The following is a 14,488-nucleotide window of genomic DNA, read 5'->3' on the forward strand; positions in this document are numbered from 1 at the left end:
TGACACATGTGATGTCAGCAAACCATATGGGAACTCGTTCATGTCCAGGTTGCTCCACTTCCCATCAAGCTCCCTGCTTGATGGCTTGGAAAAGGCAGTGGAAGATGGCCAAAGTGTTTGGGCCCTTGCCAATCACATGGGAGACCTGATGAAACTCCTGGCTCTTGGCTTGAGCCTGGCTAAGTCCTGGCCATGGTGGCCATCTGGGCAGCGAACCAGTAGATGGAAGATCTGCCTCTCTTTCTCTTCCCCTCTCTCTATAACTCTCTTTCAAATAAATAAATAAATCTTGAAAACAAAAACAAAAAAAAAAAACGAAGGTGAGTTTCAACTGTTTTGCTGAAATACAGGAGAATAGAAGGTAAGGATATAGCACTTCACAAATAGAAAACAGTTAATACACTTTATGAGAGGTGTATAGGTATATTTATATGGCTTTATTTCAGTGATTAAGAGCCATATTGATGACTCTCTTAAGCTGAAACAATACTTCTACTTTAGAATAAATATTTAACAATATATAGCCATCAGAAAGAAACCAAGTTAGTTTACAAATTTTATTTTCTAAGTTCTACTAGAACTAGGGTGAATATTTCATGGTTACTTCTCCCTCACTATATTTTATAGGAAAATGCTGTTATTAATAGAATACATTTCTGCCTGGTTTAAATTCTCCAATTTCTACAGAATATTTAATCCTTATAAAAAGGTGAGAAGAAACACAACCAATACTAGGACTCATGTAACTTAAACCGTGAAGAGAAAAAACAATTTAACTTTTTAAAAAAAATTTATGGCAGCTTGATTTGTAGGAGAAAAACAGTAAGAACATATATGTTTGAACAAGAAAACAGCTAAAGAATAAATAGCTTCTTATCTATAATATATTTGTCTTCTGCTTTTTAATTTAATATTATGAGCATTTTCATGTTATTACCAATGTTCATTGATATTTCTCATGGCAGAATAACTTTCTATTGCATAACAATTTATCTTTTAAAAAGATGTAATAGTTATTTACACTTAATGATTATATATCCCTTAGCTCTTTTCTCCTATGAATACAAGAAAGGCTTGATATCTATGAAATTTTCCATCACTGTTTGAAAATATATTCTTCATGTTTTTCTTACAGAAAAAGAGAGAAGTATAACAACAAACATTTATCTCTGATTTTGCCATTTATTCTGCTTATTCTAACAATGTTAAAACTTGGAATGGTACAGTCTATGGCTTGTGACATAGTAAAAGTTTTCTCATTTGCTGGCCTAAAAATAGTGTGAAGAAGTTTGTTAGCCCTGACACACAAAGAGAAAAGGCAGAGAGAGCTTGATTACAGGAGTCAGAATAGGGCAGAGTTTCTCAACACTGACATTAATGGCATTTGGGGTCAAAAAATTCTTTGTTGTGGTGGAACTCCTATCTGTTGTAGGATGCTTAATAGCATCTGTTTACTAGATGCCAATAGTCCCCCAAGAGTGACAACCAAAATTGTCTCCAGACATTGACAAATGTCCCTTGTGGAGCAAAATTAACCCCAGTCTAGAGAACATAAGGTCACAGGTGAATTGGCAAATTGGCAGAATTAAAGTGCAGAAGTTAACTTAGAGTTCAAGGGTAAATGCTAAACACTGCCATGCAAACGGAAGAATGTGAGATAGAATATGAAGTATTCTGCCAAACAAGATATAGAGGAGTAAAAAGCCATTGGGGTTCACCAAGAAACAAAACACTGATCAGAGCAATTAGGGAGCAGATGAAAATCAATATCCTTCACAATGCTGAGACAGAAGTGTGTCGATTGCTAGAAAGAGAGAACATTCTAAAAATACTGTATGCTACTTTTCTGTGTGTGCTCAAGGAAATAAAACCCTAGTTACATTTGCTATTTTCTTCTTTTAGACTACCATCTGGCAATCTACACTTTCACTAGAAAAAAAAATTCTAGCCAATTGGATGAAAATAGTTAATGTACCACTCCATGTGCCAAGAAATATGCCAGAAATTCTACAGTTTCCTCCATCTATCCAAAATAAAGACACTTATGTCCTTAAAAAAACAAAAGTAAATAACACTGAACATGTTTACCTAATTTGTGAAATTTATTTCCTACCTTTAGGACACAGAATCAAACAACAGCAGAAGGAAAATCACAATTAAAACAGTGATATACAAAAGCAAACTGAAGAAATTAAATTCATTTATTAAACATCAACTTGTTCCCAAAAATCTGGAGTTAAAAAAATCTACTAATCAAATACAGAACATAACTGACTGTAGTCAAAGTATTTCCAGTACTACAGGGATTTGTTAAGAATAAGCAAAACAATGGAAGAGTCCATCAAATGCTTGTAATAGTCTTCACAAAGGCAGTGTGAAGACTCATCACCATAACTGAATCTACAATCACTCTTCTTAAAATTCAAAAGTTGTCAAAAGACAAACTAGTGCATCCAGACTAGGATACCTTTTGATTTTCATTCATTAATCCATAAAGGCTATCCTAATAAAACCTATAGTCATCAATAGATGAACACTTAATTATTGAATGCAAAAGCAAGCAGGATATCATGCACCATTGCAAAAACATAAATTTTATAAGTACGCATCAAGGTGAACAAGACAAAGTCCTAGCTCCGTGTGCAGGAATTCTAATGAAGTCATCAAACATTTGGGAGAAGCAACATCATGAAAGAAAAAACTCAACCTCTCTTTTTAAGAAAATTAGAAAAAATACCCAAGGAACAAAATGAATTTAAAAAAAAGACTTAAAGTATAATTATTATCTCACAGAGATTTAGAGAATATTGCATCTTAAGACAAGAACAGATTATGACAAACGAGGATATCTTGAGTGAACACCCACATTTACACACATCTGTAAAAAATCCTAGAAAACTAAATAGAAAATGCTAAATATTTTCGGAGAGACAGAACAGATATAAGACATTTTCAGATATTCAAAGAATGACTAGAGTTGAAGCTTAAAAGAACTACTACTGGCCAGCACCGTGGCTCAATGGGCTAACCCTCCGCCTGCAGCGCTGGCACCCTGGGTTCTAGTCCTGGACGGGGCGCCGGATTCTGTCCTGGTTGCCCCACTTCCAGGCCAGCTCTCTGCTGTGGCCCAGGAGGGAAGTGGAGGATGGCCCAAGTCCTTGGGCCCTGCACCCCATGGGAGACCAGGAGAAGCACCTGGCTCCTGGCTTCAGATCAGCACGGTGTGCAGGCCGCAGCACGCTGGCCGCGGAAGCCATTGGAGGGTGAACCAAGGGCAAAGGAAAACCTTTCTCTCTGTCTCTCTCTCTCTCTCACTGTCCACTCTGCCTGTCAAAAAATAAAAAAATAAAAAAAAGAACTACTACTTTCTCAAATTAAAAAATTACAGAAATAATGTTAAGTTAAAATTTTAAAAAGATAAGATTTAAATACTATAATATTTATAAAGCTTTCAAACATCAAATAATACTACATATTTCTGTGGAGATATGAATACAATCAAAGTATAAAAACATTCATGGTCATGGTGCATTAGAGTAAGAGGTAAATAAATGTCACAGAACTTTGGCTGGATGCTTCCTTAAGGATAAACAAAATTACCATCATCAGACTCACGGATGATCTTGAAGGGAGTAGATGAGAGGGAGGAAACAAGAAGATAGATTGTTGAGTGTTTTCTCGTCCTAGTGAACAATATGGATTACTAATTAACCTAACTATTGGTAGTAAAATTTTAAAAGAATATACTTAAATAGCAAATTTACAAACTTAGAAAAACTAAATATAAAGGTCGGCACTGTGGCACAGCAAGTTAAGCCGCTGTCTGCAGTGCTGGCATCCCATATAGGAACCAGTTTGTATCCTGGGTGCTCCACTTCCAATCGAGCTAACTGCTGGTGTGCCTGGGAAGACAGTGGAAGATGGCCCAAGTCCTGGGGCCCCTGCACCCATGTGGGAGACCCCAAAAAAGCTCCTGGCTTCAACCTGGCCAAGCCCCAGCCATTTCAGCCATTTGGAGAGTAAACCACTAGATGCAAGATTGATCTCTGTCTTCCTCCCTCTCTTCCTCTCTCTCTCTGTTGTTTTGCCTTTCAAATAAATAAAAAAAATAAAACTTTCTTAAAACAAGGAGAGTAAATGTGGCAATATTAACATCACAAAAATTAGAAAGGAACAGCATCAAATGGAAGCTGAGAAAATGTACAAATAATCAAGTTATCAAAACACAAAAACTTTATGCATCTAACAACATAATCTAAAACAATATTATGCAAAATGGATATCAAAGTCATGAGAAAATGACTTCTATATGCATAATGTGAAGTTTCACATCTTTCTCAAATAAAAATGCTGTTTAAAAAAACTTGAACATAAAAACTATATAATAGTACACACAGGCACATACACACATGTTAACACATAATATAATCAATATATGGCTTAAAAGTTGAGCACTTACTAGGCCACCAAAAAAATCAACAGCATAGGATGTTGGTGTTGTGGCTTAGCGGGTTAAGCCACTGTGTGCAATGCCATCATACAGTATAGATACCAGTTTGAGTACCAGCTATTCCACTTCCTACCAGCTCTCTGCTAATGTGCCTGGGAAGGCAGAAGAAGGTCCAAGTGTTTGGGCCCCTGCACCCGTGTGGGAGACCTGGATGAAGCTCCTGGCTCCTTGCTTCAGTATGGCTCAACCCTGGCCACTACAGCCACATGGGGAGTGAACAAGCAGAAGGAAGATCTCTCTTTCTCTCTCTGTGTATGTGTGTGTATCTCTATCTCTCTCTGTAATTCTGCCTTTCAAATTAATAAAATACCTTTCTTAAAAGTGTACAAAGAGGAGCCGGTACTGTGACATAATGGGTAAAGCTACAGCCTATGGTGCCAGCATCCCACATGGGTGCTGGTTCGAGACCTGGCTGCTCTACTCTGATCTAGCTCTCTGCTATGGCCTGGAAAAGCAGTAGAAGATGGCCCAAGTCCTTGGGCCCCTGCACCCAAGTGGGAAACCCAGAGGAAGCTCCTGACTCCTGGCTTCAGATTAGTGCAGCTCCGGCTGTTGCGGCCAATTGGGAAGTGAACCAGCAGATGGAAGCTCCCCTCCCCCCCACTCTCTCACTCACTCACTCTCACTCTCACTGTTTCTGGGTCTTAGTCTCTGTTAACTCTGCCTTTCAAATAAATAAATAAATCTTTGAAAAACAATGTACAGTTTCAACTGATGCTTTTTTAAAAAAAATGAAAAAATCAACAGCATAAAATACATAAGCATATACTCTGATCATGCCTAAATAGAACACAATCAATTAAATCTGCTTCATTTAGACTTGCATCAGTATGCAAAAAAATCTTTTTTTTTTAAAGATTTATTTATTTATTTGAAAGGCAGAGAAAGAGAGAAATCTTCCACCTGCTGGTTCACTCCCGAAATGGCCACAGTGGTCAGAGCTGAGCCGATCCAAAGTCAGGAGCCAGGAGCTTCTTCTGAGTCTCCCATGTTGGGGCAGGGCAGGATGTACTTGGGCCATCTTCTGCTGCTTTCCCAGGTGCAATACCAAGGAGATGGACTGGAAACAGAGCAGGCAAGACTAGAACTGGTGCACATACCCGTTGTGCCATAGTGCTACCCCCATTCAAAAAATCTTAATGGCAGTTTGAATAAGAGTGCAAAGAAATGAACATTTATAGAAACTTCAGGTGATAGTATAAATTTGCAATGCCATTTTATAAAAACAATTTGATAACATCTATCAAAAAATTTTCAAGTTTATTTTATTTTTATTTATCTGAAAGCCAGAGTGACACAGAGACAGAGAGAGACAGAGACAGAGAAAGATCATTCTTCCATCAGCTAGTTCACTCCAACCACCAGGGCTGGGCCAGACCTAAGCCAGGAACCCAGAACTCCATCTAGGTCTTCCACGTGGGAGTCAGAGACTCGAACACATGAGCCACAACTGCTACCTCTTAGCATCACACCAGGAAGCTAGATCTGAAGTGGAGTAGAGAGGACTCAAAAGAGTAACTCCCATATGGGATGTGGACATCTTAATCTGCTACACTAAAATGTTCATTCCATCAAAACTTTTAATGTCCATTCTGTTTGACTCAACAATTATATCTCTAGAAATCCCTCTTATTAAAAAAAAAAAAAAAAAAAAAAACTCTGTGGCGTAGCGAGTTAAGCCACTGCCTGCAGTGCCAGCATCCCATATGGGCACTGGTTTGAGTCCTGGCTGCTCCACTTCCAATCCCACTCTCTGCTCTGGCCTGAGAAAGCAGTAGAAAATGACCCAAGTCCTTGGGCCCCTGCAGCCACATGGGACACTCAGAAGAAGCTCCTAGCTCCTGGCTTCAGATTGGCCCAGGCCCTGCTGTTCCACCCATGTGGGCAGTGAACCAGAGATTGGAAGACCTCTCTCTTTCCACCTTTGCCTCGCTATAACTCTGCCTTTCAAATAAGCAAATAAATAAATCTTTAAAAAATAAAAACACCTTATATATAATAAGAAAACAAATATACAATAGTAGAGAGTATAATACTAATTATAACCAAGAAAGTAATAATCCAAATATTCATCAACAAAAAAGTTAAATAATGTACAGTACACCAATTTTAGAAAATATCGAGCATTAAAATGTAAAGAATCTCCAAAACAAAGCATTATTTTAAGGGTAAAAAATACACATGTGTCATTCAAATTATGCTAAGCACAGTGAATAGCAAAGGAAAGGGAAAGAATAAATAACAAACATTTTTTACTTCTGGAGAGGGACCTGATATAGAACTTTCACTTTCCCTCTATAGAAATCTCTTAGTGTTTGAATCTTTTATGATTTGAAAAGCAGTAATTTTTTTAATGTCTTTACTTCCCAGAAAAAGATCGGGATCTTTCTGTTCTTAGTACAGATTTGATCAAACTCAGCTGAGAGTACAAGTGGAAACCTCCAATCTCTTAATTAGAAGTCTGGCTGTGCCCTCCTCTGGGAACGCTCTCCACCAGTCATGGATGCCACTTCATTTCCTTCATGTTTTCTACTTCACCACACCAGAGGAACTTCCTTTAACTCCTCAGTACAAAACGACAGCCTCCCACACCCATCCTACCACTCCCCAGCCACCCTGCTTTGCTTCATTTTCCTCAAGAGTAATTTGCCACCTGTGTTTTAGTGTCCTTACCTTTAAAATGGGGATGATTACAATACATATCTCATGGGGTTGCTGTTAGGCTTAATTGAGCTGCAGGTTCTTAGATGAGAGTCCAACACACAGTAAGATCCATGATAAGTCTTTGTTTGTTTGTTTTGGTCTTTCTTGTTTATAGACTGCCTCCCCCTATGAAAATGACAACCCCAGTAGGCAGGGACCTTGTTGAACTCACTATTGCCCCCTGAATGTCTGGAAAGTACCAATCAGTGTACATTCATAGTTGCTGAGGGCTGATTTAGTTCTACTGCCATATGTAAGGACAACTGAGATTACAAGAAAAATACCAATTATTTTCAGCAAAAGTAAACTTTCTGCGTATCAGCAAGAATCAGCTGTAATAATGTTATCTACTTTAAAAGCATATTTAACAGTGTGACTCCTAGAAGCTTCAAGGAGGGAAGTGATACAGTACTATTTAATTCACTAATTTCTTAACACCAAGGTGGCAACAGAAGCTAAAACATAATTTGGAGGCCAGCGCCGCAGCTCATTAGGCTAATCCTCCGCCTGCAGCGCCGGTACTCCGGGTTCTAGTCCCGGTTGGGGCGCCGGTTCTGTCCCGGTTGCTCCTCTTCCAGGCCAGCTCTCTGCTATGGCCCGGGAAGGCAGTGGAGGATGGCCCAAGTGCTTGGGCCCTGCACCTGCATGGGAGACCAGGAGGAAGCACCTGGCTCCTGGCTTCGGATCGGCGCAGCGCGCCAGCCGTAGCAGCCATTTGGCGGGTGAACCTACAGAAAAAGGAAGACCTTTCTCTCTGTCTCTCTCTCTCTGTCTAACTCTGCCTGTCAAAAAAAAAAAAAAAAAAAAAAAAAAAAAAAAAAGCCACACACATAATTTGGAATGAGAAAACAAAAGCACAACTTACTTTTCATTCTTAATTTTGACACATGGCTGGTAAAGGACCTTGACAGCATTCCCAGCAGAAGGAGAATCTGTTGATGTGTCTTCCAACAAGGGGAATTTTTTGATACCTTCAGGACTTCTCAAAGATTCAATGACCAAACTGTCAGAGTTTAAAAGCCACAGCTAAAGATAAGGAGAGAAAGTGCAAGGATATTGCAAACCTGTGTATACTTTATATCACTCCTCAAAAAATACAGAATCGTGTATATAATCATATAAATCGAAAGTATGAATCATATATATAATCATAAATCAAAAATATGGAATCATGTACTTAATTTTTAATTAGAGTAGCTTTTATTTGGTAGGGTATCTACATCATGGTTAAAAAGAGACAATTGATTACAAGAAAATATTTAACACATAAATACCAAAGTTATTATCTATAAAGATAGCTCCTACAAATCTATCAGAGGTAAAAAATGCAAGAGAAATATAAACAAAGAATCTCAACAGAAGTAACAGGAGAAATAAGTGATAAATACACACAAAAATGTTAATGAGACCAATGAGGAAATGTAAAATTTTGTGCCATCATTTTTCACTTATCAGATGAGAAAACACAAAAAGACTGATAACATCAACTCCTGAAGGATTAAGAATAGGCATTCCCATATACTCCTTGTGGAAGAGTGGGGATGCGATTCACTGGGATGATATTTTTAGGAGAAACACAAGGGAAACAGGATGAGGCAGGGTAAAGAGCCAGTCAGGGAGGACAGTCAGGGACTCAGCAGGAGTTTGGTTGCAGCCTGATCCCTTGAGGAACTCTAGAGCATGAAAGGCATCCACAGAGTTTGTCCCACTCTAATATGAGGCCCCAGAGTTTTATGCCTTAGGTTCAAATCACTGGCAATGGGCTGAGCAGGATAGAGGTGGGAAACAGTGGAAGACAGAGAACTTCCTAGGAGAAGAAACATCTGTCATCCAGGGCCAGGTCGCTGGTGAAGGAGACCTGTGAGCCATTAGCAGCTAACACTGTCAGCAGCTGGGAACAGGTACATCGACCTTATCAAGAAGATATGGGTGGGGCACCAAAAATGTCCACTATAAGAGACAGACTAGTACAGCTTTTTTGGAAGAGGATTGTTATTTGAATTTAAAATATACAAAAGCCAATACTATAATAGATTAGAAGGATCTATTTCCAGGGCCGGCACCATGGCACAATAGGTTAATTCTCTGCCTGCTGCACCGGCATCTCACATGGGCACTGGTTCTAGTCCTGGCTACTCCTCTTCTGATCCAGCTCTCAGCTACAGCCTGGGAAAGCAGTAGAAGACAGCCCAAGTTATTGGGCCCCTGCTCCCAGACCCAAAAGAAGCTTCTGGCTCCTGGCTTCAGATAGGCCCAGCTCCGGCTGTTGTGGCTGTTTGCAGAGTGAATCAGCGGATGGAAGACCATTCTGTCTCTCCCTCTCACTATAACTCTCTCAAATAAAAAAAAAAAAATCTTTTTTAAAAAATATTTATTTATTTTACTTGAAAGGCATAGTTACACAGAGAGAGAAGGAGAGGCAGAAAGAGAGAGAGGTCTTCCATCCACTGGTTCACTCCCCAACTGGTCACAATGGCCAGAGTTGCGCCGATCTAAAGCCAGGAGCCAGGAGCCAGGAGCTTCTTCCAGGTCTCCCATGCAGGTGCAGGGGCCCAAGGACTTGGGCCATCTTCTACTGCTTTCCCAGGCCATAGCAAAGATCTGAATAGGAAGCAGAGCAGCCAGGACTCAAATGGGTGCCCATATGGGATGCTGGGACTGCAGGCTGTGGCTTTACCTGTTATGCCACAGCACCGGCCCTAAAATATAAAATTTTCTTTTTTTAAAAAAAAGATCCATTGCCAAAGGAGTACTAAAATACATATGCAAAGATGATTTTCACTGCAGCATTGTCTTTAACAGCCGTGCAATGGAATTCTAGTGATTAAAGAGCCAGAACTTTATTTATAATAACAAAAAACAACTCTCATGATATATATACATATATTTTAAAGATTTATTTATTTGAAACGCAGAGTTACAGACAGGGAGAGGCAGAAGCAGAGAGAGACCTTCCATCCACTGGTTCACTCTCAGATGGCTGCAATAGCCAAGGCTGGGCCAGGCTGAAACTAGGAGTCAAGAGCTTCATCTAAGTCTCTTATGTGGGTGCAGGAGCCAAAGTAGTTGGGCCATTCTCCACTGCTTTCCCAGGTACATTAGCAGGGGGCTGGATTAGAAGTGGAGCAACAGGGACTCAAATTGACATCCATACAGCAGCAGCAGCTTAACCCATTACACCACAGTGCCAGACCCAATTCTCATGATATATTAAGAAAAACAAGCCGGCGCCGTGGCTCAACAGGCTAATCCTCCGCCTTGCGGCGCCGGCACACCGGGTTCTAATCCCGGTCGGGGCACCGATCCTGTCCCGGTTGCCCCTCTTCCAGGCCAGCTCTCTGCTGTGGCCAGGGAGTGCAGTGGAGGATGGCCCAAGTGCTTGGGCTCTGCACCCCATGGGAGACCAGGATAAGCACCTGGCTCCTGCCATCGGAACAGCGCGGTGCGCCGGCCGCAGCGCGCTACCGCGGCGGCCATTAGAGGGTGAACCAACGGCAAAGGAAGACCTTTCTCTCTGTCTCTCTCTCTCACTGTCCACTCTGCCTGTCAAAAAAAAAAAAAAAAGAAAAACAAGTATGTTGCAGAAAATGCTAATCATGTGATATTATTTCTTTTACAAATAGATAAATACATGTGAGTGTGCTTATATGTAATTCAATACTGATAGAAAAAGTGTTGTAGGACACATATCAGACTATTAATGATCACTTCCATATAGTGCAACAGAACAGGGCAGGAGGGGGAACAACATAGGAGAACTATCATTTCTTTAAGTCCTGTATGTTGTATGAGTGTGTTTCAAGAATGTCACACTTCCATGAAAAGGAAAAAATTTTAAATTAAATACATATTGGAAAACTTTAGAAGTCCTACTCCTAGTGATGACAATTTGTTGCAATGGTTAAGACACCGCCTGGGATGCTGCATTCCATATTGCAGTGCCTAGGTTTAAGTCCAGCTCTGCTTCCAATTCCAGCATCCTGCTACTGCACACCAGGGAGGCAGCAGGTGATGGCTCAAGTAACTGGATCCCTGGCACCCACGTGAAAGACCTAGAATGAGTTCCCAGATCCTGGCTTTGCCATGGCCCAGCCCAGGCTTTTGAGGATATTTTAGGTAGTGAACCAGCAGATGGAAGTTCTCTCTCTCACTCTGTGTCTCTATGCCTTTCAAGTTAAATATATATATATATATTTAATTCTACTATGGATTTTCAATTTCAAAACTGCACAAGGAAACACTGATTTCAGACTATGACTATGAGGTAAACTTAGTATCAAGTTAGAAAATTAGCTTTTCATAGAAATTATTGGGAATTAAGAGAAGAATGGGGTCCCCATAACTGATGACCAGTTACAAATGTACATCTGATAACAGCCTCAGGTCCTTCCCTCCTTTCTGCTACCTTGTTTCCCTATTAGCTTGTGAATTCCTTGAAGGTATTTTTTAAATTAATTTATTTTTTTTTGAAAGGTAGAGTGACAGAGAGGGAAGGACAGGAGGAGGAGGGAGGGAGGGAGAGGAAGAGATAGAGGGAGAGGGAAAGGGAGAGTGAGAGCAAGAGGGAAACGGGAAGAGAGGGAGAAAGATGGAGAGAGAGAGAGAGAGAGATCTTCTATCAGCTGGTTCACTTTTCAGATATCTGCAACAGCCAAAGCTGGGCCTGGCTGAAGCCAGGAGTCAGGAACTCCATCCAAGTCTCCCACATGGGTGAGATGGGCCCAAGTACTTGAGCTATCCTCCACTCCCTTCCTGTGGGCATTAGCAGCAAGCTGGATTGGAAGCAGAGTATATGGGATGTCAGGGTTGCAAGTGGCAGCTTAACCCACTGCATCACCATGCCAGGCCCCCTTGAAGGCAGTTTTTGTCTCACTTTGAGCATTAGCATATGTTGAGCACAATTTATTTGAAAGGTAATAATAATAAAAAGTAGTGCTCAATATATGTTAACTGGCTGGATAAAACAGCTGTGGAGGCAGAGGCTTGAGCCATGATGCTTAGACTTCCAGATAAGTGCCCCAAATTCATTTCTTTGGAACATCATTTTTAATAGAGGCAGTGCAATATTAGACCTGTGTGGTCTGTGTAGGGGATGATTCTACTAACCACAGAGCCTCTTCTCCAAACCTTGCCACTATTTCTCGAAGTGTCAAAGGCAATTAAAAACAACAGAAGCGATAACACATGTTTTAAACATAAGATAATCAAACAGGAGAAAAAAATAAAAGTGGGACAGAAGTGTTATAATGACCAAGAAAAGCCATTAAAAACTTGAGAGTGAAAAACCTTACTTTGTGGAATAAGCTGCTAAAAAGCAAAAACCAGGCTTCCTTCCCTATGAATGCCCAGTACCCAGAATCACTGATCATCTGTGATCACATTAAGGGAATCTGATTTATGGATTGAACTGATATTAAAAAAATCAATTTTTGATCATTTATTTTCTATGAGAATTAAGAAAAAAGATGGACACAAACTGAAGAGTTCTGAGATCCTGGATTACCAGGCTGCCAGTAATGGGAGGAAAGTTCTTACCAAGATGTACACTTTGCCATCCTGACCTTGAATGGTGAATCTAAACGTGCTCCTAGCAGAGGAGAGCTCCACCAGACACTGGGCAACAATGCTCTGTACAAATTGAGACCTGTTTGAACAGAAATCAGATTCACAAGGTGCCTCTCAAAATAACAACTCTAAAGGGTAAGGTAAACCAGAAATACCCACAAGGCAAGAGGCAGCAACATCAGCCTGTCAGTTCTCTTTCTGCCGTATATTTGCTTGCAATCTGCCCTAATGTGGATTTATTATAATACATTGTAATGCGTTTGTACTTGCTTTATTCTTCTTAAAAACCCATTCTTGAATCCTGAAAACATTTTCCACCTGAAACCTAACTATCTTTCCCTACTGAACCAAAACATCATGTTAGAATAGTACTCCAGATGTGCAATAGTGCATTTAATGGTAACTAAATCACAGAAGGTGAGAAATATTCTCTCAAATATTAAACAGTGTTGCCAACAATGTTTTCCATATAGATCTCCTTAAAGTGTCAGCTCTGAGGTTACTTAAAGCACTGACAGAATGATAATATTTAAAGTTATATCCAGATTGCCATAATTTGGGGATATCAAAAAACAAACTAAAATGAAGATATACTATAGTTAATTTTCATCTGCAAACTAAAACAATTTAAAGAAAGGAAACACTAATAGATTTAGCGGCTGAGGACAATTTGAAAAAAAAAAAAAAAATAGGCACCATCTGAAACTGACTACTGTTGGAAATAGGTCAAATCAAAACCAGAGGGGGCCAGCCAGCACAGTGGCGCACTTGGTTAATCCTCTGCCTGCGGCGCCGGCATCCCATATGGGCACCGGTTCTCATCCCAGTTGCTCCTCTTCCAGTCCAGCTCTGGGAGGGCAGTGGAGGATGGCCCAAGTGCTTGGGCCCCTGCACCCACATGGGAGACCAGGGAGGGGCAACTGGCTCCTGGCTTCAGATGGGTGCAGCACTGGCTGTTGCAGCCACTTGGGGAGTGAACCAGTGGAGGGAGGACCTTTCTCTCTGTCTCTCTCTCACTGTCTATAACTCTACCTGTCAAAAAAAAACACAGAGGGGGCCAGTGCTGTGGCATAGTGAGTAAAGCTGCCACCTGCAGTGCCAGCATTCCCACATGGGTGCCAATTCGAGTCCCAGCTGCTCCACTTCTCAGCTAGCTCTCTGCTATGGCCTGGGAAAGCAGCTGAGGATGGCCTAAGTCCTAGGCCCCTGTACCTTAATGGGAGACCGGAAGAAGCTCCTGGCTCCTGGCTTTGGATCGGCCCAGCTCTGGCCGTTGCGGCCATTTGAGAAATGAACCAGCAGAGATGGAAGACCACTCTCTCTCTCTCTCTCTGCCTCTCCTTCTCTCTCTGTGTAACTCTGACTTTCAAATAAGTAAATAAAATCTTTTTAAAAAATAAAATCAGAGATATATTTTCAAAAACCTATAATTAGGTTATAAGATGCTGGATATTGGGGCCAGTGCTGTGGCTCAGGAGGATAAAGCTGTGGCCTGCAGCATCTGCATCCCATACGAACTCTGGTCCCGACTGTTCCACTTCTATCCAGCTCCCTGTTAATGAGCCTGGGAAAGTAGCAGAGGATGGACCAAGTACTTGGGCCACTGCAACAACACAGACTTGGAGGAGGCTCCTGGCTCCAGGGTTTGGCCTGGCCCAGCCCCCAGTCATCTTGGCCATTTGCGGAGTGAACCAGTAGATGTAGGATCTT

The 14,488-nt window shown here is 40.9% G+C and overlaps 1 protein-coding gene across 6 annotated transcripts in view; it reads right to left on the reverse strand.

The window, feature by feature from the left end:
* Positions 1 to 14,488, reverse strand: part of UBE3D (ubiquitin protein ligase E3D) — a 460,276-nt gene that overhangs the window by 399,760 nt on the left and 46,028 nt on the right. For all 6 annotated transcript variants that reach the window (XR_009865557.1, XR_009865556.1, XR_009865558.1 and 3 more), the window contains exons 7-8: positions 12,749 to 12,857; positions 8,079 to 8,239 (exon numbers count right to left, since the gene is read on the reverse strand). Coding sequence is in view for 1 of the 6 variants with exons in the window: in XM_062187589.1 (XP_062043573.1) it covers positions 8,079 to 8,239; positions 12,749 to 12,857 (270 nt within the window). In the remaining 5 variants the exon portion in view is untranslated. The remainder of the gene's footprint in view (positions 1 to 8,078; positions 8,240 to 12,748; positions 12,858 to 14,488) is intronic.

This window comes from Lepus europaeus, chromosome 3 (genome assembly GCF_033115175.1).
Source record: "Lepus europaeus isolate LE1 chromosome 3, mLepTim1.pri, whole genome shotgun sequence".
NCBI classification, from domain to species: Eukaryota; Metazoa; Chordata; class Mammalia; order Lagomorpha; family Leporidae; genus Lepus; species Lepus europaeus.